Source organism: Neospora caninum, chromosome IV (assembly GCF_000208865.1).
Source record: "Neospora caninum Liverpool complete genome, chromosome IV".
Lineage (NCBI taxonomy): Eukaryota > Apicomplexa > Conoidasida > Eucoccidiorida > Sarcocystidae > Neospora > Neospora caninum.
This window is the reverse complement of record NC_018389.1, coordinates 696,024-723,417: the sequence shown is the minus strand read 5'-3', so window position 1 is coordinate 723,417 and position 27,394 is coordinate 696,024. Positions and strand designations below refer to the sequence as shown.

The following is a 27,394-nucleotide window of genomic DNA, read 5'->3' as shown; positions in this document are numbered from 1 at the left end:
TTTTTGTTGGTCATCTAAACTGAATAGGGGTACGCGTATGGGAAAAACGTCTACACCCACGTGTCCCTTCTTCGCGCAGACGCATTCAGACGCTGTACACCGGAACCCATCAAGGGGCGTACAAACCGACGTCAGCACATACAGAAAGCACGGGCTGCAGAAAAGCGGCGAGGCCATAAAAGGAAGAGAGAGAGCTTGGGGCTGAACCGTTAGAAAGATATTCGACACCGTTTTGTGAAGAGGAACGCGTTCTCTACGTCTTCGTGCCAGTGCCTCCGGCGCTCTCCAGGACGAAAGCCTGTCGTGCAATTCGTTTCTCAAGCTTCGGAACACAACGTTCCTTTGGAACGTAACCGAAAAATGCCTGCAGGGAGAGAGTGTATCCTAGCAAAGACTGTGCCTCTGTGGTTGGCGCGGCGTTGTGGAAACTGGCCGCGTTTTGTCTCTCACGCACTGCGTAACCAGAGAAACGACTAGCCGTCGGGAACTCTGAAAAGCGATCTGCAGTCGAGTCGCCACGAAGAACAGACCGCAACGCCGCAGTAAACAATTACGCTTGTCTACGTGTGTAGGTGTACACCGAAAATCGAGGCTTCCCACGTGATCGAGAGCAAGAGGGGAAAAAAGACAGACGGCATTTGACGAAATCTCGAAACTTTGACAAGAAACAGGGAAAAGCAACCTGAAGTTCCCCCACGCTCTTTCGTCGGACCCAACTCTCCAGAAAAAGAACACAAAACGCACAGGCTTTCTGTTTATAAAATACACGCGTGAGCTCTTGCTTGCCGCGCGGTGCGCAAACAGTTTCGGTGTCGCAGCCCCGCAGGCAAGCACGCCGATCCGCCAAGAGAACAACAGAAGCACAGAAGTTTTCCGCGTCAGATGACTCGACCAAGCCGCAAGCGGAGGCGATCATTTTCCCCCAGAGACATGCCTCCTCCCTGCTGGGTTTCTTGGAGAGCGTTTGCATTTCTGAGGCAGGAGGAAAGCAGAAAATCACCCCAAGAGACCCCACCTTGCAGAAAAAACGTATATGAGCACTCCTGCGTCCACCAAATACTTCTTCCCTCTTCTCTTTCTCACGCCCCAGAAGTCTTTTGCGCCGTACTGCCCTTGAGCACGGAGAGCAGCAGCTTGTCACAGGCCTCGGGCGAGGTGACCCCGTGCCGCAGCAGAGCCCTGTCGTCGACGGCGACAGTTATCCATCTGGTTTTCGCGTCTTCTGCTTGATCTGCCCACACGCCGATCGGCAGCTTAAAGTAGACGCGGTACACGTACGAAGAGAAAGAGAGTTCTTGCTCTTCCCCTGTTTTGCCGTCGTGTCGAGATGCCAGCTCTGAGCTACCTGCCGCTGTCGGCCCCAGAGCAGGCCTATCTGCGCCGTGCTGTCCGTCGAGGTCGTCCGTGTCTCTCCTGCGCGCACGCGCAGTCGCCTGATTCTTCTTCCTCCCGTACTCGAGCACGCGGCTGACCCTCTTCACCTGCGAAAGCGGCAGCCGGTGAATGAGAGCCTTCGCTTTTCCTGCGGACAGAAGCGTTTGCACCTCATCTTCGTCGCCGCACTTTTGGAGGAAGTACAAAAGACTCACGGCGGAGGCTCGGTCGTCGTCCACGTGCTGGAGAACGCTCAATGCAGCCAGAGATCCCGGCTTATCTCCGCCTCCCGCAGCGCCTTTGTCGCGCAAAGACACCACCATCGCAAAATGTCCCTGCACAGTGCCTCGCCCGTCAAACACAGTCACGAGAGGAAGAACAAATGGGAAGGAAGGAGCTTTGCTCGAAGCGAGAGGCGGCAACGGAGAGCTTGCTGCCGCCGCGCCCTGCCAACATACACACACACAGACACACCAGCAGAAAGAAGCAAAATGAAGAAACGCTGAGAGACAAGAGACGGGACAGTTAAAACGCAACCGAAACGCAAACGTCGGCAGAAGCACATACGCATCTACATGCAGAACTGTGTGTCCCTGAGGCAGCGGGATGCGTCCCGAGGTGAGCGAAAAGAGCCAGATTCCCGTTGGGCGTTGACGAGGCACAGCCGGCAGGAATACACATCTCTCCTACCAGAAGTTTCAACCAGCCTTCGAGTAAAGAATCACCTCCAGCATGCAGACACGGAAATGGCAGTACGTCAACACCTGCACAGCTTTATATACGCATGTGCAGACGGATAAGCATGTCGTCAGTCGCCCAACTCTGCGCGTCGTTCCCGAGAGGCCAACGCCTGTTGGGGGCTCGTTTGTTACAAAGGTCTCCAAGCACTGTGAAACCGTGAAGGCTCAAATCGTGGCAAGAACGACCGGAGGGTCGACCGCTGGAATCGCCTCTCCGCTCGTCACAGGAAAGACAACACCCACATGGCCCTTTCTCGTCCTCCCCTCACCTCCTGCGCCGTCTGTCTCCTTTCTTCTCTTGCATCGGCCCTGTTCTCTCCCTTTCGCCTGTGCTTCTTCTCTCTCTGTTCTGTGAAACTTACGGAGGCACTGTCGGCGGCGAACGCTGCGTCTGGTGAGGCAGGCGCCTTCAGCCTGGCAGAGTCGGCGCAGGGTCTTGAGAAGAATCGGACGCCGGCGCTTTCGAAGGAAGCGTTCCTCTTTTCCTCCAGCCTTTGCGTGAGGAGAGCGACTTGGTCCTCGAGTTCCGCCACGCGGTCTCGGTACTCCTGCAGCACTTGCGCGAGAGTCTCGTCGTGCCCGTTCTCGCCACCCCCCGAGAAGACTCGGCATTCCGCGTTGTTCTCGAGTCTTCTGCACGTTTTCTGAAGCCAGCGAACCTGCTGCCGGAGGGCTTGACTCGCTCGCTTCTCGTCTTCGTACAGCTCTCTGAGCATCTGACTCTCGCCCCCCGCGCCGACGCCCTGCGCCCTTCGCTCGGGCGTGGAACAGTCGTCCGAGTGACAGTCTGCCGGCGAGGAGAAACAGCGAGGCGGCGACGCACTCGTGGCGTTCGCGCCGAGACTTTCACTCGTCTTCGAGCTCGTGGCGAGCGAGAAAAACGAAGTGTCCCGGGCCACGCTCGCACCCCGCAGACTGCCCGAAGAGGCCTCGCCGCCCTCTCGCGCCAGCAGTGCGTCAAAGACGGATTGAAGCGCATGCACCTGAAAGAAAGCCACGGGAAACGGGACAAACACAGATACACCCCCGGAAGGGCCTTGCACGACACAGCCCGAAGCGCTCCCCGCTCTTCCCAGTCGGCAGCTTTTCTCGGAGCAGCCCGTGCTGGCGACAAATGCCTCTTTGGCCTTCTGAGGGGTTTCCTCTCTAGTGGCTGCGGAGCGACAACAGAACCCGAGACTGGCCTTTCCCCCGGCTCTCCGGCCACAGAAAGATGCTCAGCTGGAGCGAGCGACGTGGACAACTTCGCACTCTCTTTAGAGACGTGCGTGCCTACGAATCTAACCATACGCGCCATACAGAAGCGTACCAAAAACCGACACACCCTACACCCCTCCACAGATGCACACATACGCATGCATATATATATATATATATATATATATATAAGTCATATGCACGATCTCCCGTTGTACGAATATCTCTGTCTCCCCTCTCTCTTCCCAATCATGTTTCGACTGAGCGCGCACTCTCTCCACCTCTGAGGGGGGCGGATCTTACTTGCGCGGTGATCTTCTCGACTTGAGCTTGCCGCTCTGGGAGCGCGGCGCTGTGCAAAGGCCACCCATCTTCCCGTTCGGCGTCTCCGGGGAAAGCCGGAACCGCGACTTCCGGCAGGTTTTTGTGGACGTGGCGCACCAGGGCGCAAGCAGCCTGCGCGAGGCTCGCGACTTGACGTTCCCACGCGTCTTCAGGCGCCCCGACCGCCGCGTCTTCTCTCTTGGTCGGCGCTTCGCATGCGCTGCGGCCTCTTGCCTTCTTCGGGGAAGCCTGCGGCAGGTCCGACGTGGTAGAGACCGAGCCGGGCGTGGCGGCGCCCTCGCTGGCGACCCAGGTGTCTCGTGCCTTCTCGCTCGCCCCGTCGTCCTCTCGCGCTTCCGGGGCAGTGCTGGTGCTCACCTCGGTCGGTCTCTCTGCATGCGTCTCGCCGTCCAGGGCGAGGCAAGAGTCCGCGGGCTCTCCCTTCGCATTGACCATACCCTCGAGCAACTCCACGAGCAGCTGCTGTCTGCAGTAGAAGGCGGCATCCTCGCCGTTGCGGCTCTCGAGAAGCTCTTCCTCCTCGGTCGGCAGCGCCGAGAGCCGGTCCAAACCCTCCCGATACTTTAGATGCTTTTGCAGAAGAATCAACAACGCGACGAGAGGCCTCTCCTTCTCCTGAAGATCCGCCACGCATGCACGCAGGCGCGCCGCCTCCGCGCTGCGCTGTTGAAGCTCCAGGCGCAGTCTCTGCGTCTCCGCGGCCTCCGGCGTCGGAGACACCGCCGAGGCAGAAGCCTCGGAGGGAGAACTCGCCTGGGACGAAGGCTGAGGCGCCGAGTCTCGAGACCGCTGCCGCTGGAGACTGCGCTGAGGAGAGAAGAAGGGAAAGCAGAACGGTGCCGGTGAACGGAGACATCTGCGTCGCTGCTAAAGGAAAGTGAGAGGCGACTGGAACGCGCGCGACACATGCGCTGCGGAAATCTCGATGTGTGAGACAACGGACCACGCGAAGACGCGGACACAACGAGAGAGCTTTGCACACGTGCGTCGCCCGTTTCATCCTAAAACCATGTAAAAGGTGAGAAACCCTCCCTCCCGGATGGGTGCGAACCCGACGCGCCGCGGCCGCACAACTCTCAAAAAGGCGCCGTTGTGTGCAAACGCGCCGGATCAAAGAGAAAAACACGCGCCAGGACCCCCTTCCGGGCGCACGGTTGTTGCCTGACCCTTGTGCCCACAACACATGCGCCCCGGAGTCCCCACATGAACATCTCTGGACTGTTATCTAAAAATCTATCTGCAGCTCCGAAAACGATAAATCGTAAGAATCTTTACACAACACTCCCCGTGTGTGTGTGTGTCTCTCTCTCTCTCGGTCCCTTTTGGTGACCGCAGAACTCACCACGAAGTCTTCGTAGTACTCGACTCGTTTTTGCAGAGAATCGATGTGCTTTTGAGCATCGACCTGATCGCGTCTGTGTAGATCGGCAGCTTCCACGAGCGCAGCTTCCAAGATCGCGACGCGTTGGAGCTCTGCATGTGTTCGCCTTTCCGCGTCTTCTGCGGCGCCCGCGGAGGCCCGTTCGGGGCTCGCCTTGTTGAGCAGGGAGAGAAACTCCGCTGAAGAGAGATTTCCCAGACTCAGCGAGGCAGGCTCCGCGACGCCTTTCGCCTGCAGCAGCAGCGCGCGGAGCCGCTTCACTTCCTCGACTTGTCTCTCCCGATCGCGGGCCATCTCTTCAACTGAGGCTGGCGAGAAAAGCACACACCGGGAAGCGAAGAAGACGTGCGTCGCCGAAAAGGAACAGAGGCAAAGAACGCCCTCACCGGTCTTCGGAGTCTGTCTCGCTCCACCCCCCTGAGCGGGTTTCAGCGAAAAGAATCCCGCGAAGGCCAAGGGGCCCTGACCGCCTCTTCTGCGCTTTCCTTCCCCCACTCTTCCACGCAGCTGGACGTGAACGTTTCTGCTCCCAGACCTGGCGTACCTTTGTCCCAGACTTTCACCTCGTTGGCCCTCGCTTTGTTTTTGATGCGCTTGCTGAGCGCAGCAAAAGTCAGTGTGCTGACGGTCTCGCCCAAGTGCGCCAGGGAAGGCGAGAGCGTGGCGATGAGCGCCGCCTTGCTGGTCCCGCCGAGCGCATCCATCAGCAGAAACGTCAATTTGCTGTCGCGGTACGGGATGTGCGAGGACGACGCCCGCGTCGACTTCCCGCCTGCCGTGGGCGTTGACGGCCCCTGCTCGCCGTCCCCTCCCTGCTCGACGAGTTCGCGAATCACGTGCGAAAGCACAGACAGCGAATAGTTGATCTTCCCGGCTTCTCGGAGTCTGCACAGAGACAGAAGAGAAGACACCACTTTTCTCACACAACAAAAAGCGCCGGTTCCACTCCCGTGCTTTTTCGTCTTCAACTCAGTCTCAAGCGCTTCTCCTTGCTCAGCCCCTCCTCTTCTGATCCTTCTCTCTCGCTCTTGTCTCTCTCTCTCCTCTCCCTTCCCTCTCTCCCCCCTCTGCCTTTTGTTTCCGTTGGACGTGGCCGCTCCCCGCACCTGTCTCCAGAGGCGAGTGTGTCCTTTTGCCGTTCACTTCCCGCGAGATCCACGACGTGGAGTTGGGCGGAGGTTTTCCTTCGCATGGCCTTCCCGCCGCCTTCTGCGTCCCCCTTCTGGTTCGCCGTCTGCTCTTTCTTCTCGAGGTGGAGAAAGATGGAGAAGACCGCGTGGGACCGCGAACTCGAGAGATTCAGGCGCGTCTCTGCGGTACGGCGATTCTTCACACCCTGCGCAAAGATCTGTAGGGCTTGCGCCTCGTCGGCGACGGGGATTCGACGAGCTCCAGCGACATACGCCGTCTTGCTCGAGGGATCGTAGCGAACCCGGAGAGCTCCCGGCGTCGCTACCGCGCCCCCGACGCCGTTTCCCCCGCTCTCTGCTCCGTTGGCGTCTTCCGTTCGATTGCGCGGGGAGAACGACTGAGCGCCTTCTCGCCCCGCATTCGGCACAGGAGGCGCAGAAGCTGCGAAGCTCGTCGCAGGCGAACCGGAGAGAGGCGCGGCGCCTCGCTCAAAGGCCGACGCCGGAGACAGCGAGAGCAGATCGTAGATCTGTTCCTGGTAAATCTCGACAAACTGGACTTGCATCGCCCAGGAAAGAATCGAAGAAGATTCTGTCCCCGGGGATCCACCTTCCGACGAGCTCTCCTGACATCGGTGCGCCGGAAGCTTGGAAAACAAATAGTGCAACGCCTGAAAACACGGATACGAAAGGGAGAGAGACAGTTTACGGAGAGGAAACCAGGAAAAGACGAAAGTGCGTGGAAAGTGGGGAAAACAGACAGAGAGGTGAGGACGCGCGCGCGTCTGTTTTTTCCGCGCTCTTGAGGTATCCCTTTCGGTCCTGTACTCCCACTGCTCTCTTTTTCATGGTTTTCACGACGCGCAGGCGAATCCAGATTGCCTTTCCAGTTCACCTCCTTCCTCTTGAAGATCTTCTCTCTTTAGCGTTTTCGACAGCGCTAAATAAACAGCTGCTTCGCGTTCAGGTTCCGCCCTCGCTTTTGTGTGTCTTGCGACGCCGGTCTGGTCTCTTACTCGTGGCAACACTCCGCGCTCTTCTTTGTTTTCTCCAGCTCCATCATGTGGACCAACGATCGTGTACGTCTTTCCACTTCCTGAGCAACAGACGAAAAACAAGATCTCTCCCGACACATGTCTCCTACTGAACTACACATTTACCTCTGCATCGGAGCACCATCTTCACACATCACGACACACTTTCAGGCGTACACGGATATACAACGGCATCTGCCTAGATGTGTGCGAATAGATGCAAATGCGTACACAGCCGCTGCAAAGGAAAGAAACAACGGCGTTTACGGTCTCTCGACTGCAGAGAGGAGCCCAAAGAAAAGTCAGTGGAGGCCTCTCGGCTCTGTCGATGCGTGCGAATCCATCGACAAAAAGCACGTCACACAGACCGGAGAGAAACAGACTCGCTTTTCCACTTTTAAAAACATCAAAAAGCAGCCCAGAGCACGCCGTCTGGTAGGGGGTGTTCCGCGGCCAATACCTATCACCTGCAATCTTTCTGATGCAGATCAAATGCATATCTACAGAAGCATATCCTTATCTGCGTACCTACAGATATATATATATATATATATACAAATATATATACAAATATAGATGTATACCTGTATATCTGCATTCGTATCTCTCGGTTTGCTTGCATGTGTATGCGTATGTCGCTTTCTCTCTCTGCAAACCTGTGAAAACGGGGAGACTTTTGCCAGGCGCCTTGTGCGTTTTTGCCTACCAGTTTGCCCGTAGGCGAGGATCGTTGCGTTGAATCCGTCCAGGAGGGCGTCGCAGAGAGGCCTCGCAGTTCGCTCAAAGACGGCTTCTTGCGAGTTGCATTCCAACCCCGAGAAGGTGCACGCTGATTCGGCGCTCTCAGTGTTTAGCTCGCGTCTGTCCGCGCCTGTGCGCGCCTTCTGGGACGACTCGAAGAGAACGTCGAAGATGAATTCGGACTTGTTTCCGAGCTTATTCTGTACATGCACAGCCGCTGCCGTGCCGCCGTTTGCCTCCTCGACACTTAGAGGCCCCGACAGCTGCAGGCAGCGCTCTCCGGACTTCAAGTCGAGTTCCTCTGAGTAGAAGAGACCCGAGAGGGAAGCAAAGGACGAGGGCGGTCGAACGCGCACAGCGACTTTAATGTTCTCCGCCATGGTGCTCGAAAGAGAGGGATTCCGTCTCCTCGCTCGAGGAAAGGCGAAACAGAGCAGGCGGACAGAGAGAACGGGGAAGGCCGGAGGAAGAACGAGACAGAGACAAAGCACGGGGAAGGAAGAGATGCCAGAACAGGAGATAAAAGGAGACTGAGAGAGTCGGAACGGATAAGGGGACTTGGGGAGCGATAATTCGAGAACGTTCCGGTAGCTGTCCAGAGACGCACTGCCTCCGAGCGAGAAGGAAGTGCACGCAGCGAAGAAAACGTTGGAGTCCCTTTCGGAGACGAGGTTTTTCTGCAGACGGCGAAGGCGTCAGTGCTTCAAGAAACTGCGATGGTGAAACAAACTTTGTGGGCCCTCAAGTTCAGCACTCGCCTCTCTCGGCGTTTCCGACGGGGAGGCGACGTATGCGGAGTCAGCACTCCAGAGGGAGGACGGAAAAAGGTGGAAACAAAGAGGAGAGACACGGAAGGAGAGAGAAACAGGCAAGCCTCTCTCTCTCTGCTGGAAAGGACCGGACGAGAAATGACAAAGACGGGAAGAGAAACACGCGCCTGCACAGAAAGAGGTGATATTTCTGGAGAAATCGAGGTTCTTGGATCTCCCGAGAGGCGTCCCGAAGGCTCCCAAAAGTCGAGGAAAACGTGCACCTCTATGCAACTTTTGGAGCGCGACGAGGCCCATGAGAGACGAAAGACAAACAGGACTCAGCCCGCGTGCTTCCCGCCCTCCGTCACGTGTTTCTGGTATGGCCCACAAGTCTCAAAACTGCTTTTGACAAATCCTATACAGAAATTTTGAGACCATATACACAAGGACACCCAACAATAAATCCACTGGCGCGTGGATGAGACGATACACGATTCTGGGTGGGAACAAGGGGTGACACAGGACGGTCTTCCCAGGCTTCATTTGGGTATTCCACAACTGTCCTCTCTCGCATATTGAGCGTCGAGAAAGGCATCTCTCCCACGAGACAAATCAGAGAGAGATATATGCATATTCACACAAACGCGCACAACGCCTCGCACACACCCAAGACACACATAAAACTACATGCATTTATGCATATGCGCAGATACGCGTACTTCTGTACATGAATAATATATATATATATATATATTCATTACGCAGGCACAGATATGTGTGGTGAATTGGGAACGTGGTGAGCGGTTGTTGAGGGGGATTTGGAGCACAGACCGAATCGAGAGCCGTCGCAGGGTGGTCCGGGGATCGACAGCGCAAAACGTGTGGCGTATCTGTCGAGGCACGGGCAGAGGACGTGCGGGCGGCAAGAGCGAAAGACAGGAGCTCTGCGACCGTTTTCTCTGGAAAAAAACGCGTTCGTTGGTCCGTGAAAAGGCGCGTTTAGTTTCGGGAGTACCCTCGCCCTGGCTCTCTAGCGAGTTCCCTGGGAGCCGTGTCTTGACTCTGTGCGTTTCTCGGCGTTCTCCGTCCTTCTCTGACGACGGAAAACGCCCATCCACCTCTCGCCTTTCGTGTTCTCTGCTGGAAGGCGGTCTGTTCGCCCCGAAAAAGTTGCGAAACTCTCTCCTAGCGCTGGTAGCCCCCCGCACGGCCTCAGACACATGCGAGCCGTCCTCGGCGCGAGCGCGCGCGTTTCCGCGAATGCCGCAGCGGACAGAAAAACCGCGCGTGGTTGCGAGAGACTCCGCTCGCGTTCCAGAAAAATGCGAGCGACACCCGAGGGAAGAAAGAAATCGCGGAACGGACACACCGAGAAAGCCGAGAAAGCGAGAGCGCGCCGTTCACTCGCCCCTGCGCGCGCGCGCGGAGAGGGACACGCCGGGTTCTTCGCGAGAAAGGCAGCAGTTTGAATCGCGGAAAAAAGGCAAGACGCGCCTCTCTCTCTGCGGGAAAGAGGAAAGAAAGCGCCGTTCAGCGCCGAGCGAGGAAGAAATTGAAGGAGAGAGGGCCTCAGCGCGCTCGCGCGCGCCTGGTAATCGCCCGGTTTTCGCGAGGTCAGAATTTCGAACAAGACGCGAGAAACTCGCGTGCGCGCTGTTCTCGCGCGGTGTCTTGCAGAAAAAGGCGGAAAAGACCGCAGAAACGGAAGAATGGCCGGGGCCCAGAGACTGCCTTTCAGCGCGACACGTTCCAGAAAAGCGCGTCCAAAAAAACTCTCGCGAAAGAACGCCGAAAAAGAAGTGAAAACGGTCCGGAGATATCCGAGCGCAGCAGCCTCGCCGAGCAGGCCGCGGAGAGAGAGAACAAACGCGTTTTCTCCGGAGGCAGGGACCCTCGATGCATGTGCGCAGCAAGACACAGAAAATCCACTCGGCGAGCGTCCGCACAAAGTTCCTGCGTTTGATCTCGGCGAAAACGCCCAGAGGTACGACTCAGAAAGTCGCGTTTTCTTCAAAGCTTTCAATTTCTTGTGTCAGTGCCCCGAATCTCGCTCGATCCCTCGCCCCGTGCGTTAGCACACACACATCGTCACACACGGGCGTTTGCCAGGCCGTCTTCTCTCTCCAGTTCCGCGCGTTTTCTTTCCGGCAGGCCTCGGCCGGGCAGCCGAGTCCCTCTCCCAAGAAAAGAACACTTTCTGGGGCACGCGTCCATTTCCTGCGACGTGAAATGCGCGCGCCTCCCGTCTTCCAGGCAGGCGGAGACAGTTCGTCTAGGCGATTGCTCTCGGGGATGTCGCGAAAAACAGCACGCGAAAAAAGGTTCCTCGGTTGGACTTTTTAACGACGCGTGGAACGCCGAGATCAAGCACTAGCTCTTCGGCGTGCCGCAATCGCGCTGCGTTGCGACACACACACACGCCTGGGCCTCACGAAACGTCCAATCTTGTCTCTTTGTGTCTCCGTGAAACGTACCGTTCATGGATGTGCCCATGGGAATGCGCACGCGAGGATCTGTGGAAGAAGCTGTGACGCGTTCTGTGTGCCTTCTAGGCACGTTGGAGTCTCTGGTAACGAGCCTCGCTGACTGCCCAGAGAAAGAGGAAGGTGTTCCGCCCGTCTGTGACGTTGACGCCCAAGGCGTTCGAGGGAGAGAGAGAAAACCGCGGGTCTTTTTTCCGCCCTCCAGGCAAGGCGAGGCAGGACAGTCCGTTCAGCCCCCACGGCTCACTTGTTTTTTTAGGGCGGGAAATGATGCCGCCCTCGGCTCTCGTGGTTTTACGGCCTCTTTTGACAACTTGAAGCACACTCCCGTCCCCGACGTCGCCTTCTAGGCGAGAGTCTCTCTCCGGCTTTCCCTCTCCTCTTTTCGCCTCTTTTCCTCCTCTCTCTCTCGTCTCTCTTCTCTCATCTCTTCTTCCTGGTTCCATTGTCCTCGGTTTCCGCCCCGAACTTTCCCCCCGCTCTCTCTGTAAGCGGGGAAAGCGGATTCGGCGAGGCTGTCCCTCCAGCGTCTCGCGTCTTCAGAGAGTTCGCGTCGCTTCCGCCTTCCTCGAAAACATGACGTTTCGCCACCCTGCAGCGGACATCGTCTTTCCAGAAGACGGCTCGCCCGAGGAGAGCGGCCTCTTCATCATTGACTTGCAGGTGCGCAGCATGTCAACGATTCTTCTTTCCATCCTGCGCTCCTTCAAACCAAAGCGATCTCCAAAGACCGACAAACATGCAAACACGCATATGCACACGCGTACATATATATAATATACATATAATATATATATATATATATATATATATATGGGAACTGCGGCGCCTCTCCTGACGCTGCATCTGTTGTCATTTCTGCGATTACAGTCCTCGTCATATCCATTCGCCATATAACCCTCTCCTTCGAACCCTACATATATATAAATGTGTAGGTCTCTGTAGATGCAGATGCCTGTCTCGAGTTAGGCATATATGGAGATATGTTTTTATATATGTGCGTAGATGGGCCAACATCCCTGCGCGTGTGTGCTTGAGGTTTTTGGAGCCGTTGTATCTTTCCCGTCGCTTCCTCTCATGCTGTTTCTTCACGTCTCTTTCGTCTCCTCATTCTTGTGTGAAATTCGCACTTCCTTACAGTTGAAGGGAAGCATACACAAAAGATCCCACCCCTGTCTCCGTAGACGTCTCTTTTCACGTCTTCGTTCCGCAATGGCCTCGCAAAATGCCTCCTTTCTTAAGATGCCCCGTTTCCTCTTCGCTGTCTGTCTCCCTCCCTTTCTCTCTCTCCCTCCCTTTCTCTCTCTCCTTCCCTTTCTCTCTCTCCCTCCCTTTCTCTCTCATCCTCTCTTTCTCTCTTTCTATAGTCCTTTCTTAGACACAGAGTTCTGGAGTCGTTTATCTTCTCCTCGCGCTGGATGCGGTCTTCTGTCTGTCATTCTTAGGGAAATGCCTTTGTGGCGGATGAGCTCGGACGCCCGACGCCGGCGCTGATTCCTCTCCCACTCTATCGGCCGCGTCTCCGCATTCGGGACCTCGCTGCGTCTGGACCTTCCTCTCAGCCGTCTGCCTCGCCCCCGTCCGGCGCTCGTGAGACAGGAGACTGCCTGGACCGGCCCTCTGCGCCGACCTCTGCGGCTGTCGAGCCCGCGCGCGAGGCCCGGGTGTTCGACACCTGGGGCCTCGTCGACTGGCAGGCGCCGGAGCAGCCGAAAACGTCCGCTTTCTTCCAAGCCGACGCATGCAGTCTCCACGTCGGATCTCTCGTTCTTCCCGGCCGCGTGGAAGCCGCGGTCTCCAAGGGCGGCGGTCTTGTCTTGGTCCGGCGGACGCTCCGGCAGCGTCGCGGGCGGAAGACGCGTCCCTCGCCTGCAGACGAGGCCGCGCTCGAAAACTGCCCCGGGGAACCTGTGTGGGAGATCCAGGCGATCGTGAAGGAGAAAGTGACGTTCAGCGAGCGACCGACGCTCCACCCTCGGAAGAAACTGTTTGCAGATCGCCAAGAGAGTGTCGGCGCTGGCGGCAAAGCGTCTTCCGGCCCGGGGCATGTGCGGCAGACCAAGCTTGCCGAGACTGCGGCGTCTCTCGCGTCGGCTCCACCGTCGGCTGAGGCGATGGGAGGCGTTTCCTGGCTCGTGGGGATTTCCCCGCAGCTGAGCTCGCAGCGCGATGGCGACTGGCAGTTGCTGGCCGTCGACGACGAACTCCTGACTCAGATCCGCTCGGGCGACGCGATGCGCCTCAAAGGCGTGCCCGCGCCGCTGCTCCGCGCAGACAGCGAGGGAGAGGGACCGTCGAGGAGACAGGAGACACTGCTTTGTTGCGGCGGCGCAGTCTACAGTGTGAATCGGAACGAAATCGACGGACAACTCCTGATCGCGTTCCGCCCCCGCGAAGACGACGCAGGGAACGGAGGCTCCCTAGGGGATGACGAAAACCCCCGGATGGAGGTTGACGCGCCTCCCGCGTCGCTCGACGCCGAGAAAGAAAACGCGCTTCTAGGCAAGACGGAAAACGCCGCACTCCGACAGTCGAAAGTTGTGGGGGTTCCTATTGTTGGCTTGTGCAAAGCGATTCTCTTGCTGGAACCGGTCGTCGGGCGAACGACGCAGATCATGTCTCTCTTGACGCTGCGGCCTTCGCCCCAGACGCTGGACCTCTTCTCGGCGTGCCTCGAAGACAAGGCGGTCGCGACGGTGGCGGTGCCGCGCGTTCCGCGCCAAGTCTCCGGAGACAGAAAACCCGCGAGCGAACGCTTCGTGCTCCCTGCTTCCTTCTTTCTTCAGAGTGTCCAGGCGTCCGAGGAAGACCTCGTCGCGGGCCTTATCGGCAACCAGTTTTCGCACTCGCCTCTCACCGCGTACTGGCGACGCAAGCGCTCCGAGGCGCGCGCGCGCAGGGCGTCTTCGGCGGCGGTGGCTTCGGCCTCGGTTCCTGCGGACGCAACCAAAGGCGCAGCGACAGAGACGGCTCCGCCCGCGTTTTGGGGGACGGCGGGATTCGCGTCCTCCTCGAGCTCAATTTTGTTTCTGCCGGCTTGCGCGGGCTACTGCGCCGTCGAGGTGGCCCTCCTGCTCGGCTTTTTCCAGCGCCTCCTGAACTTCTTTGCTTTTCTCGATCTTTCGTCCGCGGAAGATCTCACAGTCGGTCACGTCTTCGACCTTGTCGTCGATATGGAATCCAAAGGCTTCGCTCTCTTCCCCTTCACCACCTCCACGCAAACAGGAGACGGCTCTCCCTCATCCTCTTCGTCCTTTTTGTTTGTTTCTGGCGAGACAGAGGACGGAGACGCTGCGAAGAAGGCGCGGCTCCCGCTCGATCCGGGCGTGCTGTTTCAACTTCTCTCGCGATTCTGCGACCTGAAACTCGCAGGCGACGCCCCGCAGTTCCCCTTTTACTTCTTCGACTTTTGCCCCTCTCTCGTCCCTGCCGCTTCCAGCGAGCCGCAGGTCACAGCGGAGAGAATGGCGCAGATGCATGCGGCGTCGCTGCGCGAGCGAGACACAGCTGAGGGCGACTGTGGAGACGCGGACGCTGCGGGCTGTTTGAAGGCCTACGAAGAGTTCCTGGGAGACGGCGACCGCGTGCGGGCTTGCCGCGTGTGCGTCAACTGGCTGAAGCTGCACAAAATGCTGGCGCTCGCCGTCTTCTACGAGTCAGGAGTCAGCTCTCGCGTCCAGTGCGGGATCGACGAAGTCGCGTATCTCCCCGTGCACTGGATGTGCCTGCCAGCCTTTGCGAAGGCCCTCTCGGAGAAGCTTGCGGGTCTGCCTCTCCTCGTGTGCGGAGAAGCGGACAAGTACTTGGATGCATGCGTCGCCGACTACCGCCGGTTTCTTCGCCGGCGCGAGGAGGCGCGCCTGGAGAAGCTCGAGCAGAGCAAGGCGTCTTCTTTCGTGCCGCATGTCGACTTGGAGGCGCAAGCCGACCGACAACTTCTCGAGGCGGCGGCATCCGTCCCCCTCGTGCGCTACGCCCTCGCCAAGCGAGCGATGGAAGCCTCCGACGAGGAGCGCAACGCAGTGGACGTCTCGCGCTCCAGAGGCAGTTCCCGAAGCCTCCCGACGCTCGCGGGCCTCGACCTCCTCCAGGCGAACACGTCTGCGTTCCCCGAGCTGCGTCTTCCGGCGGACTCCGCGGTCTGGGATGACGACATCGGCAGCAAAGTTTTCGCAATCTCCGATCAGGACAGGAAAAGAGTCGAGGCGAGCGACAGCGCTCCGCACTTTGCCGGGAAGGCGGAAAAGGGAGCGTCTGTGCATGCAGGCGGCGCCGCGTTTCTCTCGGTTCGTCATTCGTGGCGAGCGAAACGCGGCCTGCAGAGAGATGCAGAGACCGAGCGAGTTGTGCGGGGCCTCGCGCTGTATGAAGAGGCTAGGAAGGAAGCGAAGAAGGCGGTCATGGCGGCGCACCTCGCAGTCTTGGAAGGCCTGGCGTTTTATGGGGAAGGCTGTCTGGTGCACGTCGCCGAAGAGAAACTGCCTCTGGAGACGCGCGAACGATTCGCTGTCCTGTTCATGTGCAAATCCACCTGGTGGGATAGCGAGATTGCGACCTTCGCAGCCCCCACTCTGCTCGGCAAAGTGAGTCTGCTGTCTCGAAAGAGTCTTTCTGCCTAGTCGATTCGTGCACGTTCGCCGGATCTGCGCAGGACCAGGCACGTGGCACGCGGCGTGTCCACGCCCCGCGAGACACTTTTCTGACTCTCCCAGGCGTCGCCTCTCCGTTTTCCCCCGGCTGTATCTACACCTATTTCTGCACCACTCGATTTCCATCTATCCGTCTTCGTTCGTGGAGAGAGAGCGCGATTTACATAAATAGAAATAAACAGATAGAAATAAATAGATAGAAATAGATAGATAGATAACTAGATAGATAGAAATAAACAGATAGAAATAGATAACTGGATAGATAGAAATAAACAGATAGAAATAGATAGATAGAAATAGATAAATAGATAACTAGATAGATAGAAATAAATAGATAGAAATAGATAGATAGATAACTAGATAGATAGAAATAAACAGATAGAAATAGATAACTGGATAGATAGAAATAAACAGATAGAAATAGATAGATAGAAATAGATAAATAGATAACTAGATAGATAGAAATAAATAGATAGAAATAGATAGATAGAAATAGATAGATAGATAGATAGATAACTAGATAGATAGAAATAAACAGATAGAAATAGATAACTGGATAGATAGAAATAAACAGATAGAAATAGATAGATAGAAATAGATAAATAGATAACTAGATAGATAGAAATAAATAGATAGAAATAGATAGATAGAAATAGATAGATAGATAGATAGATAGATAACTAGATAGATAGAAATAAACAGATATAAATAGATAACTGGATAGATAGAAATAAACAGATAGAAATAAATAGATAGAAATAGATAACTGGATAGATAGAAATAAACAGATAGAAATAGATAACTAGATAGATAGAAATAAACAGATAGAAATAAATAGATAGAAATGGATAACTGGATAGATAGAAATAAACAGATAGAAATAGATAACTAGATAGATAGAAATAGATAGATAGATAGATGCAGATGGAGAGATAGATAGATACAGGAGAGAGAAAGACAGCTGTGTATAGATGGATATCGGCTGCGAGATACAGGTTTTACGTCGGTGTCGGAATGGAGTTGATGGTGTAGGCAGGATTTCTGGAGGCGCGCGTTTCACGTTGAGGAGTTTGAAAATTTCGACACTTCGCGGTTTTGTGAGGCACATCGCTTCAGCATTTCTCTGCGTTTTCCCCTCTGCACATGTCTCATCCTTTTTTCGCTCTCTCTTTCTCTTCGCGTGTGAACTTTTCGTCCTTTTTCCCAGGATCTGATGGAGACGGCCGCGGGACCGCCCCGTCGCTACTGTGAAGCTCGCCAGGTGGTTCTGAACCCCTCGCCGGACAAAGAGGCGAAAAAGGACGATGTCGGAGTTGTTTTCTTCTCCCACAATTTGCCTTTTTCCTTTTGGGAAGTGTGAACAAAGCGAGGCGCCGAGACCCCGATTCTCTGCGAGACGCGGAGAGACACTTTCCTGCCGTCTTTGTCTTGTATTTTCTCTCCAGTTCGCGTGCGCAGACACCTCGCTTGTCGACCGTTTTGCGAGCAGTGTCTCCTCTGTGGAGGAGGGACGTGTAGAAGTTGTCTTCTGGTTTTTTTTCGGAATGTAGTGGATCTGCGAAAGAGGAAATCTAGGCGGCAAATGAAGCATTTCTCTGTCTCGGTCTGTGGTTCACGCGCGCGCTTGTTTTGGTGTCCGGTTTCGGTTTTTTCCCAAGAAGACGGGAAGTATCAGAGCCCTGCTGACGTGCTGCTCTCTCCGCTCGTCTGTCGCCTCTCGCTTCGCCGTTTTGTCCTTTGTCCGCTGTCTCCCCCGTTCCCGCACACACAGATAAGGCGCAAGGGGCGGGGGGCGCTAAACGCGCAGAGAGGGGACAGGTGTGTAGTTGTTACCTGTGGGGTTTTTCAGGTGAGACAAGGAGCAGCGTTCGTTTCCTGAGGGTTGTAGACCTTGTTACTTGGGACTTGGAAAGCACACGCCTGGCGCTCAAAACCGATTCCGTCTTCCAGCGTTCAATTGAACTACATATTGAAATGAACGCATGGGATCTAGGTATAAAAGCACATCGCCTGTCACGTAACAGACATCGCGATTAGAGATCGACCGGTACCGAATATCAAACCTGACACGAAGTAACTGACTTACATATGCCGGTTTAAATCTCGTTGGGGTATGCTTTTTTCTCGCCGAGTGCCGAAGACCTACAGACGCCAGCAACGCTTTTCTTATCTCCTAACGTTTGTCTTCGCCCCGTGACGAGTCTCTCCTGCCTCTCGCCCCTCGGTTTCGTCTTCGCTTTCTTCTCTTTCTCCAGTTTCTTTTTCCAGGGAGGCCAGCAGTCTTTCCGGTGGAGAGATTTGCAGCTTCCATCTGTGGACTTGCTTCGATTTTTCGACGGCTTCGTGAGAACTGAAACGAAAACAGAACCTCCGCTCTCCGGTTGGTCTCCCGCAGCCTCACCCTCTCCTCTTTTCCGACGCAGGAGCTTCTCTTCTTTTCACTTTCTCTCTCGCTTCGGAATGCCGACAGCGTTCCTCAAGTTCTCTCTCTGGAAAATCGAAAACGTGGCTCCCCGCAAAAGAGAAAAACGGAAATCTCTCCTACAGCCTAAGACGTGGCGTGTGTGTGCCCCGCGACTCTCCGTCGAACTAGCTCACAACTTCTGTCTGGGAAAACAAACAACTGGAAAAGAAACATCTTTATTTGAGGTCTCCGCACTTTAGATTCCTCACGATTTCTGAGGTGTCTGATCTAAACTCTTCTCTCGTAAAAACACAGTCAGAGCCCGTTTCCTACCCAGACAAAACCTGAAAGGACTAAGCAGCGAAGGTTCTTATCCTGGCCTCTGCAGCACCGTTTTCTCCATTCCTCGAGACAACACCTTTTGCGAAGGGTGAAAGAGTGCTTTCAGCGAAACTCTATGACGAACAAACCGATCCGGCCGGGCAAGGTCTGTGAAGAAAAACGCTTCTGTCCTCGCACAACAATCCCTGATCTTAAAAAAGGCGCACTCGCAGATTGATCGCGTCCCAGACTTCCAACATCTCCTTCAGGTGCACACTGTTTCATATCCTGTCAAGATATACGTAACTGTATACATATATATATATATATATATATATACCTATACATATATATATACCTGTAAATATACATATCTACTATGTATGAATACGCATGCAGACACACAGGAGAAACATGCATGCACACGGCCCCACTGCTATGCGAGGCGCATGCACCACTTTTGCCACGAAAAACGCGAAACTTCGGCATACCTTTTCACTGAGAGGAAAGACACGACCTGCTTGAGAACAGGCTTTCTCAAGAGTAAAGCCTTTCATCGTTAATTTGTGCAAAAGGTTGGGAAGGTTGTCTCTCTCGCGGCAGGTGGTGGTACAGCCGGGATAAGACTCCACTCTGTTACCCCTGGAGTGGGATTTTCCCCGAGTTTTGCGTTCTTTCGAAAACCCGTACTTGGAAGCGAACCCGTTGAAGACGCTGTTTCTCTTTTGCCTCGTTTTCAAGGCATCGCGCATCTTTTTTCGGCACCGCGAATTTTCCTTCTCCTCGGAGCCCGTTACCTCTGGTTTCCCACTCTCTCGAGCGGACTCTTTCCTCCCGCAGCCTCAGTTTCCCTTTGCAAACAGACAGTAAAGTTTATCTGTCGTTGCCCCTGTGTCTCTGCTTCTCTTTGTTCTTCGTTGCTCCGTACTCTCCTCTTCTCTTTCTTCCGTCTCTGCTTTCCTGTCGCCGCCTTCGCGACCGTCTCTCCACGCCGCCGGCGACGCGTTGCCCCTTTCTTCGCGGATCTTTTTTTTCTCTGTTTCTGATTCGGCAAGATGGCGTTTGGGTCGGACTCTCCGTCCGGACGCTACGCGTCTCTGGAGGAAGGTGCGCGGTCTTTTCAGAAAAAGTTCGAAGACATGATTTCGACTTTGACCAAGAAGACGCTGCCGATTCAAAGAAAAGCCTTCGAATGCTGCGTCTCCTGCTTCGATCTCCACAAAGACGATCACGTGAAAATCGGAGACTGCATGACAAAGTGCCACCAGCCTGGCGAGGCCATCATGCGCTCCCTACAAACTGAGACCGAAGTTCTTCAAAGCAAACTCGAGGCATGCCAAAAGGTAAGCCAAACACAGTCTTCCCTATGCACGTCTACATATATATATATATATATATATATATATGTACATATATATATATATATATATATATATGCATGTATGTATATGTATGTATGTATGTATTTAGGTACATGTCTATACTTTGATGTTAGGCACCACGCGATTTCCTATCCGTGCATATATATGCGTATATATGCATATATATATATATATATATATATATATATATATATGTACATATAAATGGGCAGTTAGTGCTCTGAGGCGTTCTGTGCAACACTTGTAGGTATTACTTGATGAGCTTCATTCATTTCCACGTGTCGTTTTTCGTCGACACCTGTGTCGGTGTCTGTGTTTCGTGGAGTCTTATTTGGCTGTTATTCCTTTTTAAACCTGGGATTTAGATGGTGATTGCTACGGTCTCTTTCGAAGTTTTGTGCATTTTCGTTTGCGGGCCTGGACAACGGCCTTCCTGGAGTTACACGTATTTAACTGCCACGTGGATGTCGGATTTCCGTCTTGTGGAAACCTAGCCACTCTATGTGGATAAATATCCCGCTTTCGTTCCCTCCGGATATATAAATATATATAGATAGATTTTGGTATATGCATATTGGCATCTATGTATATACAGGTAGAGATACATGTGAGGGTGCACAATTGTGTATTGCGTGCATGCCCTCTGTATATATATATATATATATGCGTGTATGTGCGTTGCGTTGTGTTTCTTTGCGTTTTTAGACGTGCTACACGCGTTTTGCTCAGCCTGACAAGTCGGCGGATTCTGCGAAATTTGAAGCCGAGCGCGAAAAGTGTTTCACCCAGTGCTTCGCAGAAGTCGAGCCTTTTCTCTCGGAGGTTGCTCACCGCGTCACCCGCCGAATCGACGAGGCTTCCCCATGAGTGTCTTCGCTTCGCGAACGCCTCTCTTGAAATTGCCTGTCTGATCCTAAACCGGCATGTTTCGTTTGCACCACGAATCGCAAAGCAAAAACCGTAAATATTATACGGATGTATTTGTCGTCTGGGTTCGCTGCCTGCAATCGCGTGTTGACCCTCGCGCTCTGTATGCCTCCCCCCCCCCCCCCCCCCCCCCGGCGAGGGGTGTCTCTACAGAGGAAAAACGATATCATCAACGAAGGCGAGCCTCAGGAACTGCTGTCTCTCAGAAAATCAACTTCCCCGTAAACACGGTTTTGCATTTGCATGTGTGCGTGCGCCCCAACACATTTGAACCGTGCATGCATAAGACACACACGTACAGCTATTGAGTTGTGGGAGAGGTTGTACAACGACGTGTTTGTTGTGTAGGCCAATTCGTTGCTGTGGAGTCTGCGTTTCGCGTGTCCGTCTTGAGAGCGCTGCAGATGGCCTCGTCGTACTTTGAGCGGGCATTTGGGAGGTGCTCGAGACAGGAGAGAACGCGGCGATTCGAGGAACGGAGGAGAGATTGACTGAGAGGGGTACATTCGACGCGCGTGTCATCGCCGCTGCCCTATGCTCTCTTGTCCCTGCGAGACTTGAACTGTCCAGAATCTTCTCACACACTCGAGAAGGTGACACATACAAACTTGTATATCCCCATCACCCAACGGACACATGCAGAGCCACGGATGCAGGGATTTGCGGGCCTTTTGACGCGGATGAGCTTCCGAAAGCCCTCTACCAAGCATGCAGACAAACCTGTATAAACACGCCTGCACAGACACACGTACTGCTATACGAGATACAGTTCCCTGTACGGGCAATAGAGATTCAAGTGTTGCAAACGGTTCATCCGACTCCGGAGGCGGAGGCGAGATATTTCGAATTGGGTTCTGCGCTCTCCAGGCCTTTTTGTCTGGCAGTTCGCTGGTTCTCTGCTTCACTCGCCCCGGCCTCGTCCTCCCTCAAGGACACGACGTCTTCTCAGACGCCTTTTTCCATGGCTGCCAGCGTGTGTTTTCAGCCCATTCCACTTCTCCCTCTTTCTATGCGCATACATTCTTTTTATATATAAATGAATATACATCTGTTTATCTGGATATGTATGTGCATACTTGTATGCGTGTTTGTAGGTTGAATGTGAATGCGTCAATCTGAATGCTCACTAGGCTCTTAGAACGAGGGAGGGAAGACAGTGAGAAAGACAACTTTCGTTTGTCTCGCTTTCGTCAGAACCTCGTAGATCGGTGGTGTTGTTGTTTGGTTGGTAATAGAAATTGGAAAACCTCTCTTACACTTTCGCCAGTCTTCCACCGATCGCGTCAAAGATACACCAGTAGCGATATATCTATATATATGAATATATATATATATATATATATATATAAATATAAATATATATATATATATATATCAAGGTCGTAGAAAGGCTATTTCCATATCTCTCGTTTCTCGAGTCAGCCTCGAAAATTCTCCTTGGCCTTACGCAGTTCCCCTTTTCTCTTCACCTCTGCTGCTTGCTTTATCTCCTCTCGATGTGCTTCTCTCTTCTTTCCTACTTTTTTCTGGCGATGCTCTTTGCCTACGCTGTCTGCTTGCTCGTCGTCCTGTATCGTTTTTCCCCTCTCTCTGCAACTCTTCCGGTTTCACGTGCGTCGCTTGTGTCGCGTGTGCTCTCCGGTCTCTACGCCTGGCACCTCCTTTCTTCGCCTTTTTTGCGTCCATTTTTGGTGCGGCTTGACATCTCTCTCGGTCTCTCCACTCCTCGCCCCACTTTTTCGTCTGTGTTCTTTTCGTCTCCGTTTCTCTCTCGCGTTTGCGTGTCTCCCGGCCGAGTCCACAGGAAGGCGAACCAGCGATCGGTGTGGGCCGCGCTGTCCGGCACGCCTTGTGGTCCTCGAGAAATTAAAAAGAATCATGTTCTTTTGTCTCCCGCAGATGACGAAAAACGGAGAAAAAAACTCGGAAAAACATTCTCGCCTGCACCCATGTAGTCAGCCCGGCAGTGTGACGGGGCGACACCAAACAGTTTCGACAGAAACAGAAACAGCCTTTAATTCCTTGTAGGGCTAGAGGTGGAGGAAAAACCAGACAGTGGCGAGCAAGAGATGCGGAGGAACTCTGCGAAAAACGTGTCTTTTTCTTATTTCCATCGCCTCCCTCTCGCCGTTTCCGCCACGAAACAACGTCAAAAATTCTTCAGCCCCTCGTCTTCTCGTGTGTTCACTCTGGCGAGAAGCCGAAACTCGCTAGTTCGCTTCGCATATCTGCTTAATTACAGCTGCCTCTATCTCTACACGTTGACATCCAAATGTCTCTCTACGTATCCACATCCATCAATCAACTTTTATGTATCCATATATATATATATATATATATATATATATTTCCATGTGTTTCAATGCGGAGATGGCTCTACCTATGTCTATTCATAGATCTGCGCATATGTCTACATATACATCTACGCATCTATATATATACAGAAATGAACAGGTGCGTGCATTTACAGACATGCAACAGGAAAGGAAATCTCCGGGGTGTCTTTCAAAGTGTGCACGCGCGAACGTTTGCAGAACACAAACAGCTGGTCTCGCGTTTTAAATCCGCGGCCTGGCGTCCACCATGCGCAGACGACTAAGCGGGCTTCTCAAGACACCCAATTCTCGTGGATTCAGATCTCTGTTTCCTCAAATTTCTTCTCGTTGTGGATATCTTATTTTCCTCAACTTTCCACCGACGCCTTTGACTGCCCCGTGTCGACTGCGCAGCCACTGGAGGCGGCTGGTTCATTCTCTGCCTTAATCAGATGCGCACAAAAACCTGCGGCTGCGGCCTGCCTCAGACACAGAGAAAGAAACAACGGGGAAACGCGAAAAAAGTAAAAGGCCTAGGAAATACAAAGGCACACCCGAGTATGCTCCGCCCATCTTCGTGCACGGGACACATATACACGGATCTATTAAATATAGGCATGCATGTGTGTAGGTCTGCAGCGCATACGGTATATACCGTTTTTACGCAAGTACATGGATATAAATATATGCATATATACACATATACATAAATATATATACAGATATACATAAATAAATATATATATATATATATAGCTAGAGACACATTCATATGAAGTTCACCATCAGCTGCTGGCCTTCGCACCTTCACAGCGACGCCGCACCTCCAGCGACGCCTGTCTGCTTATCTCCCTCTCTCTGTCTACACACACTGTATCGTAGGTAATATGTCCATGCTTGCAGCCAGGCATGCGCATTTGCATATATATATATATATATATATATATCGAACGGTGCGTGGGAGAATGCGGAGTGTTGTTCACACATGGTCACGTCCTGCTCCGGTGTATATCACTCAAAAGACGCATTTCCGTCTCGTCTCTTCCCTGAAGGAGCGTCTCACCACCAAGGCAGCCGAGAACGCAAAGAGTGGGCCGAGATTCGCTTCCGTCAGCCCCCAGCCGCCGAGGAGGAGAATTGCCGCGTTCAGAGGAAGGCGAAAAAGATTTACCACCGCTGCGCGAGTTCCGTTCTCAATCACCTTCGCGCGCACCGTCGCGATGCATGGATAGTACACGCCACACGCCACCTGAATCAGACGAATTCCGCACGCAGAGAGACATATCGACCTAAAATCACATACACACAAACAGTTCTAAACACCGCGCCAGGTGTTCATTTCTGTGATGTGTATTCATATATATATATATATATATTTATATGAAGTAATATGGATATGCATCTGCACGCATCTATTTTGCGTGCATGTGCCTGTCTTTATATATATATATATATATACATATATATATATATATACATATATATATATATATATATGCACAGACGCATCTAAGAATATCCATGCACACAAATACGTATGCGTGTTTATATATCTAGATAGTATGAATATGTCGAGATGTATCTGCTCAGAGGTCGTTTTGAACATCCAGTGAGACGGCGTGGTAAACGTCGCGACGCGGATGACACCCGGCGTGCGGTCGTTCCCTCTGTGCGGTTCGAAGATTCGTCGCGGCCTTTCCTGGCGACGGGCCGGGTACCTCGAAGACGGAGAAGGCGGCGAAGCGAAGCGAGTGCGAGGTGGTGAAAGCCGGCACGGCGAGGGCGAGAGCGCCGAGACTCAGCGCGTCTCGGAGAGCGAGTCGAGGATCTCTGCCCCGCAGGCACGACTGCAGAAACGGTCGGGAGAGAACAGAACAGAAGAAAAGCATTTATGTTGCCAAGACGCCTCTCGATGGATTTCCCGATGGCGAGAAGAACAAGATCATAGCGGGCACGTCTGCATGCATCCCCTGAGCAGAAGTCGAAACGCGTTGCGACGCGCCTCGGAAGCGCATCTTGAGAGAGAGACAGACCGGCCGATGAGGAAAGTGGGAAATCCCGAGACCACTACGGAGCGACTTGCGGAAATACACACACACACACACATGCATGCATGCATGCAGAGACAGCTCTCGAGAACGATGAAAAAAGCGAGAGGGACACACACAGGCAGTTGTCCAGCGAAGAGCCGAGAGACCCACCATCCGCAAAGACTTTGAGAGAAAGAGACAAAAGGAGCCCGGAAGGCAGACCGGTGGAGATTCACAGCCGAATCGATATGCATACGCACACAAGCGGCTCCGTGAAGAAACAGATATCTCTCTGCACAGACGGAGACAGCCGCGAAATGGCCGTGGAGCCGCGGTAGGCAGAGAGAGGCATCTTTGTGCTTGTGTTTCTGAGGAAAACGAACAGCGATGAAAACGCGCACGCACCTGGAGAAACAGTTCGCTTCCGAGGACCAAACACACCATGAAACACGCGAATACGAGCCCGTGGTCAATTCGCGGATCGAGTGCAGGCGTCCATGTGACGAAGAAGATGTACATGGGAACCTCGAAGAAAATCTGGATCGCTCCGCAAGCTTGCACGGCTTTGTTGTTCAGAATAACTTCCGTCGCCGCCCGGAGATGCCCCGCGACCCCACGCCAGATTTCACCCCAGTGGCGTTCTTCGGTTTCCGGTTCGCCGCCCGCCTCTTCCCAGGCGCGTCCCTGTCCACATTCCCCGAGCGCCGGGGCGAGCGGCTGTCGATTCTCCTGCGGATGGCAATCTCCGAGCATGCAAACAGAGGAAAACGACGAACGACGCGCCCCTGCGGAGACCTCCGGCGCTCCGTCGCCTGGCTCCTTGTGACGAATCTCGTCTTCTCCAGGAACTGGTTTTCTCCCGCTGTCTCTTCGGCCTTCTCTGCCTCCTTCCTCCTCGCGCTCACGAACCGTCCGTTCTTCTTCGGTCCATGTGTTCACACGGCCTTGCGCGCCTCGTCCGCCGTGCTCCTCGCTGCCTTTTTCCCTGTCTTCCTTCTCTTCGTGCTCGCCTCCCTCGCCTTCCTCTGCTGTCCCCGCTGCAGGTTCGTCCATGTCGTCTCTGTGTCTCGCGCGCCTTTTCGATGCATTCGTTCCCCCTGGCGCGTGAGACGGCAGCGCGAGGATACTGCATGCAGCGAGAACTGCGAAGGCGCTGGCGAGGTCGAAGCAGGCTTTGAGGCCGAAGGATTTGCAGACGGCCGAGGCGAGGAACCCGACGAAAATCGCGAGGACGCCGTTGAAAAGCGTGCATGCGCCGAGCGTCTCCTCTAACCAGGCGAGGGGGAAACAGCGGCGGAGATGCGCAGAGACTAGCCAGGCTTCGAAGGCGGTTTCCAAGACGCTCAAAGCGATACCGCCGAGGAGGCGGCCGAGGAGAAGCAGCGCGAAGGAGGAGGGAAAGGCACGTGTGAGAGAACAGGAAAGGAGACAGAGGAGACAGTAGGCGAGGCAGGCCTGGCGGTGCCCGGAGAGGTCCGCCAGGCACCCCACAAGGCAGCCGAAGATGCCAGTGGAGGCATACTCGGTCAGAAACAACCAGCCTATTTGGTTGAGAGAGAGCGAACAGGAAGAGGCGTAGAAGGCAAACATGTAGGGTCCCTGGATCCACTCCGACGCCTGGGCCAGGAGATAGACGAGAAGGTAGTTCCGGCGGAGACGCAGGTACGCTTCTCTCTCGCCCTCTCCCGCCGGGAGCGACAGCGAGGGAAAACGCAGAGAGCGGGGCGAGGGATCCTCTTCTGACGGAGGGAGAGTGTGCTCGAAGCGAGGGCAAACATCCGAAGGGCTTTGAGAGGAAGACGCACACGAGGCTGAACAAGAAGAGAAGGAAGAGAAGAAAGAGAAGAAGGAAGAGGGGAAGGAAGAGACGAAGGAAGAGAGGAAGGAAGAGACGGAGGAGAAGAAGGAGAGACGGAAAGACAGAAGAGCAGCCTCCAGCAAGGCGAGGAGGAAGAAGACAAGCAGGCAGCCCTCTGCATCGATCATGGGGACCAGCGGACGAGGAGAGAAAAGAGATGGACTGTCAGGAAATACGCCGTCGAAAAAGAGAAGATATTTTTAGAAGGCAAAGCTTTTCTTCGCCAAAAAAAAACAGACATGATTCCGTTGTAACGAGCGGAGAATGAGAAAAGGGGGCCAGAGAGATCACCAGCAACTTTGACGAGGTGAAAAGAAATGAGAAAAGCGAC

At 54.0% G+C, this 27,394-nt stretch overlaps 4 protein-coding genes across 4 annotated transcripts; 2 read left to right on the top strand and 2 right to left on the bottom strand.

Moving 5' to 3' along the window:
• Nucleotides 1-1,079: 1,079 nt before the first annotated feature.
• NCLIV_010430 (putative kinesin motor domain-containing protein) lies at nucleotides 1,080-8,322 on the bottom strand (the record flags this gene model as incomplete). Its single annotated transcript, XM_003880558.1, has 8 exons — nucleotides 1,080-1,820; nucleotides 2,477-3,097; nucleotides 3,615-4,463; nucleotides 4,999-5,345; nucleotides 5,582-5,922; nucleotides 6,144-6,838; nucleotides 7,184-7,263; nucleotides 7,908-8,322. 8 exons carry the CDS (start codon nucleotides 8,320-8,322, stop codon nucleotides 1,080-1,082), a joined length of 4,089 nt encoding a protein of 1,362 aa, XP_003880607.1.
• Nucleotides 8,323-11,753: 3,431 nt separating this feature from the next.
• NCLIV_010420 (conserved hypothetical protein) lies at nucleotides 11,754-17,186 on the top strand (the record flags this gene model as incomplete). Its single annotated transcript, XM_003880557.1, has 3 exons — nucleotides 11,754-11,840; nucleotides 12,623-15,760; nucleotides 17,034-17,186. 3 exons carry the CDS (start codon nucleotides 11,754-11,756, stop codon nucleotides 17,184-17,186), a joined length of 3,378 nt encoding a protein of 1,125 aa, XP_003880606.1.
• Nucleotides 17,187-19,606: 2,420 nt separating this feature from the next.
• Nucleotides 19,607-20,800, top strand: NCLIV_010410 (conserved hypothetical protein; the record flags this gene model as incomplete). The annotated part of the gene is made up of 2 exons (XM_003880556.1): nucleotides 19,607-19,894; nucleotides 20,639-20,800. 2 exons carry the CDS (start codon nucleotides 19,607-19,609, stop codon nucleotides 20,798-20,800), a joined length of 450 nt encoding a protein of 149 aa, XP_003880605.1.
• Nucleotides 20,801-23,543: 2,743 nt separating this feature from the next.
• Nucleotides 23,544-27,191, bottom strand: NCLIV_010400 (hypothetical protein; the record flags this gene model as incomplete). Its single annotated transcript, XM_003880555.1, has 4 exons — nucleotides 23,544-23,654; nucleotides 24,239-24,424; nucleotides 24,894-25,022; nucleotides 25,611-27,191. The coding sequence occupies 4 exons, from the start codon at nucleotides 27,189-27,191 to the stop codon at nucleotides 23,544-23,546; spliced, it is 2,007 nt and encodes a 668-aa protein (XP_003880604.1).
• Nucleotides 27,192-27,394: the final 203 nt, after the last annotated feature.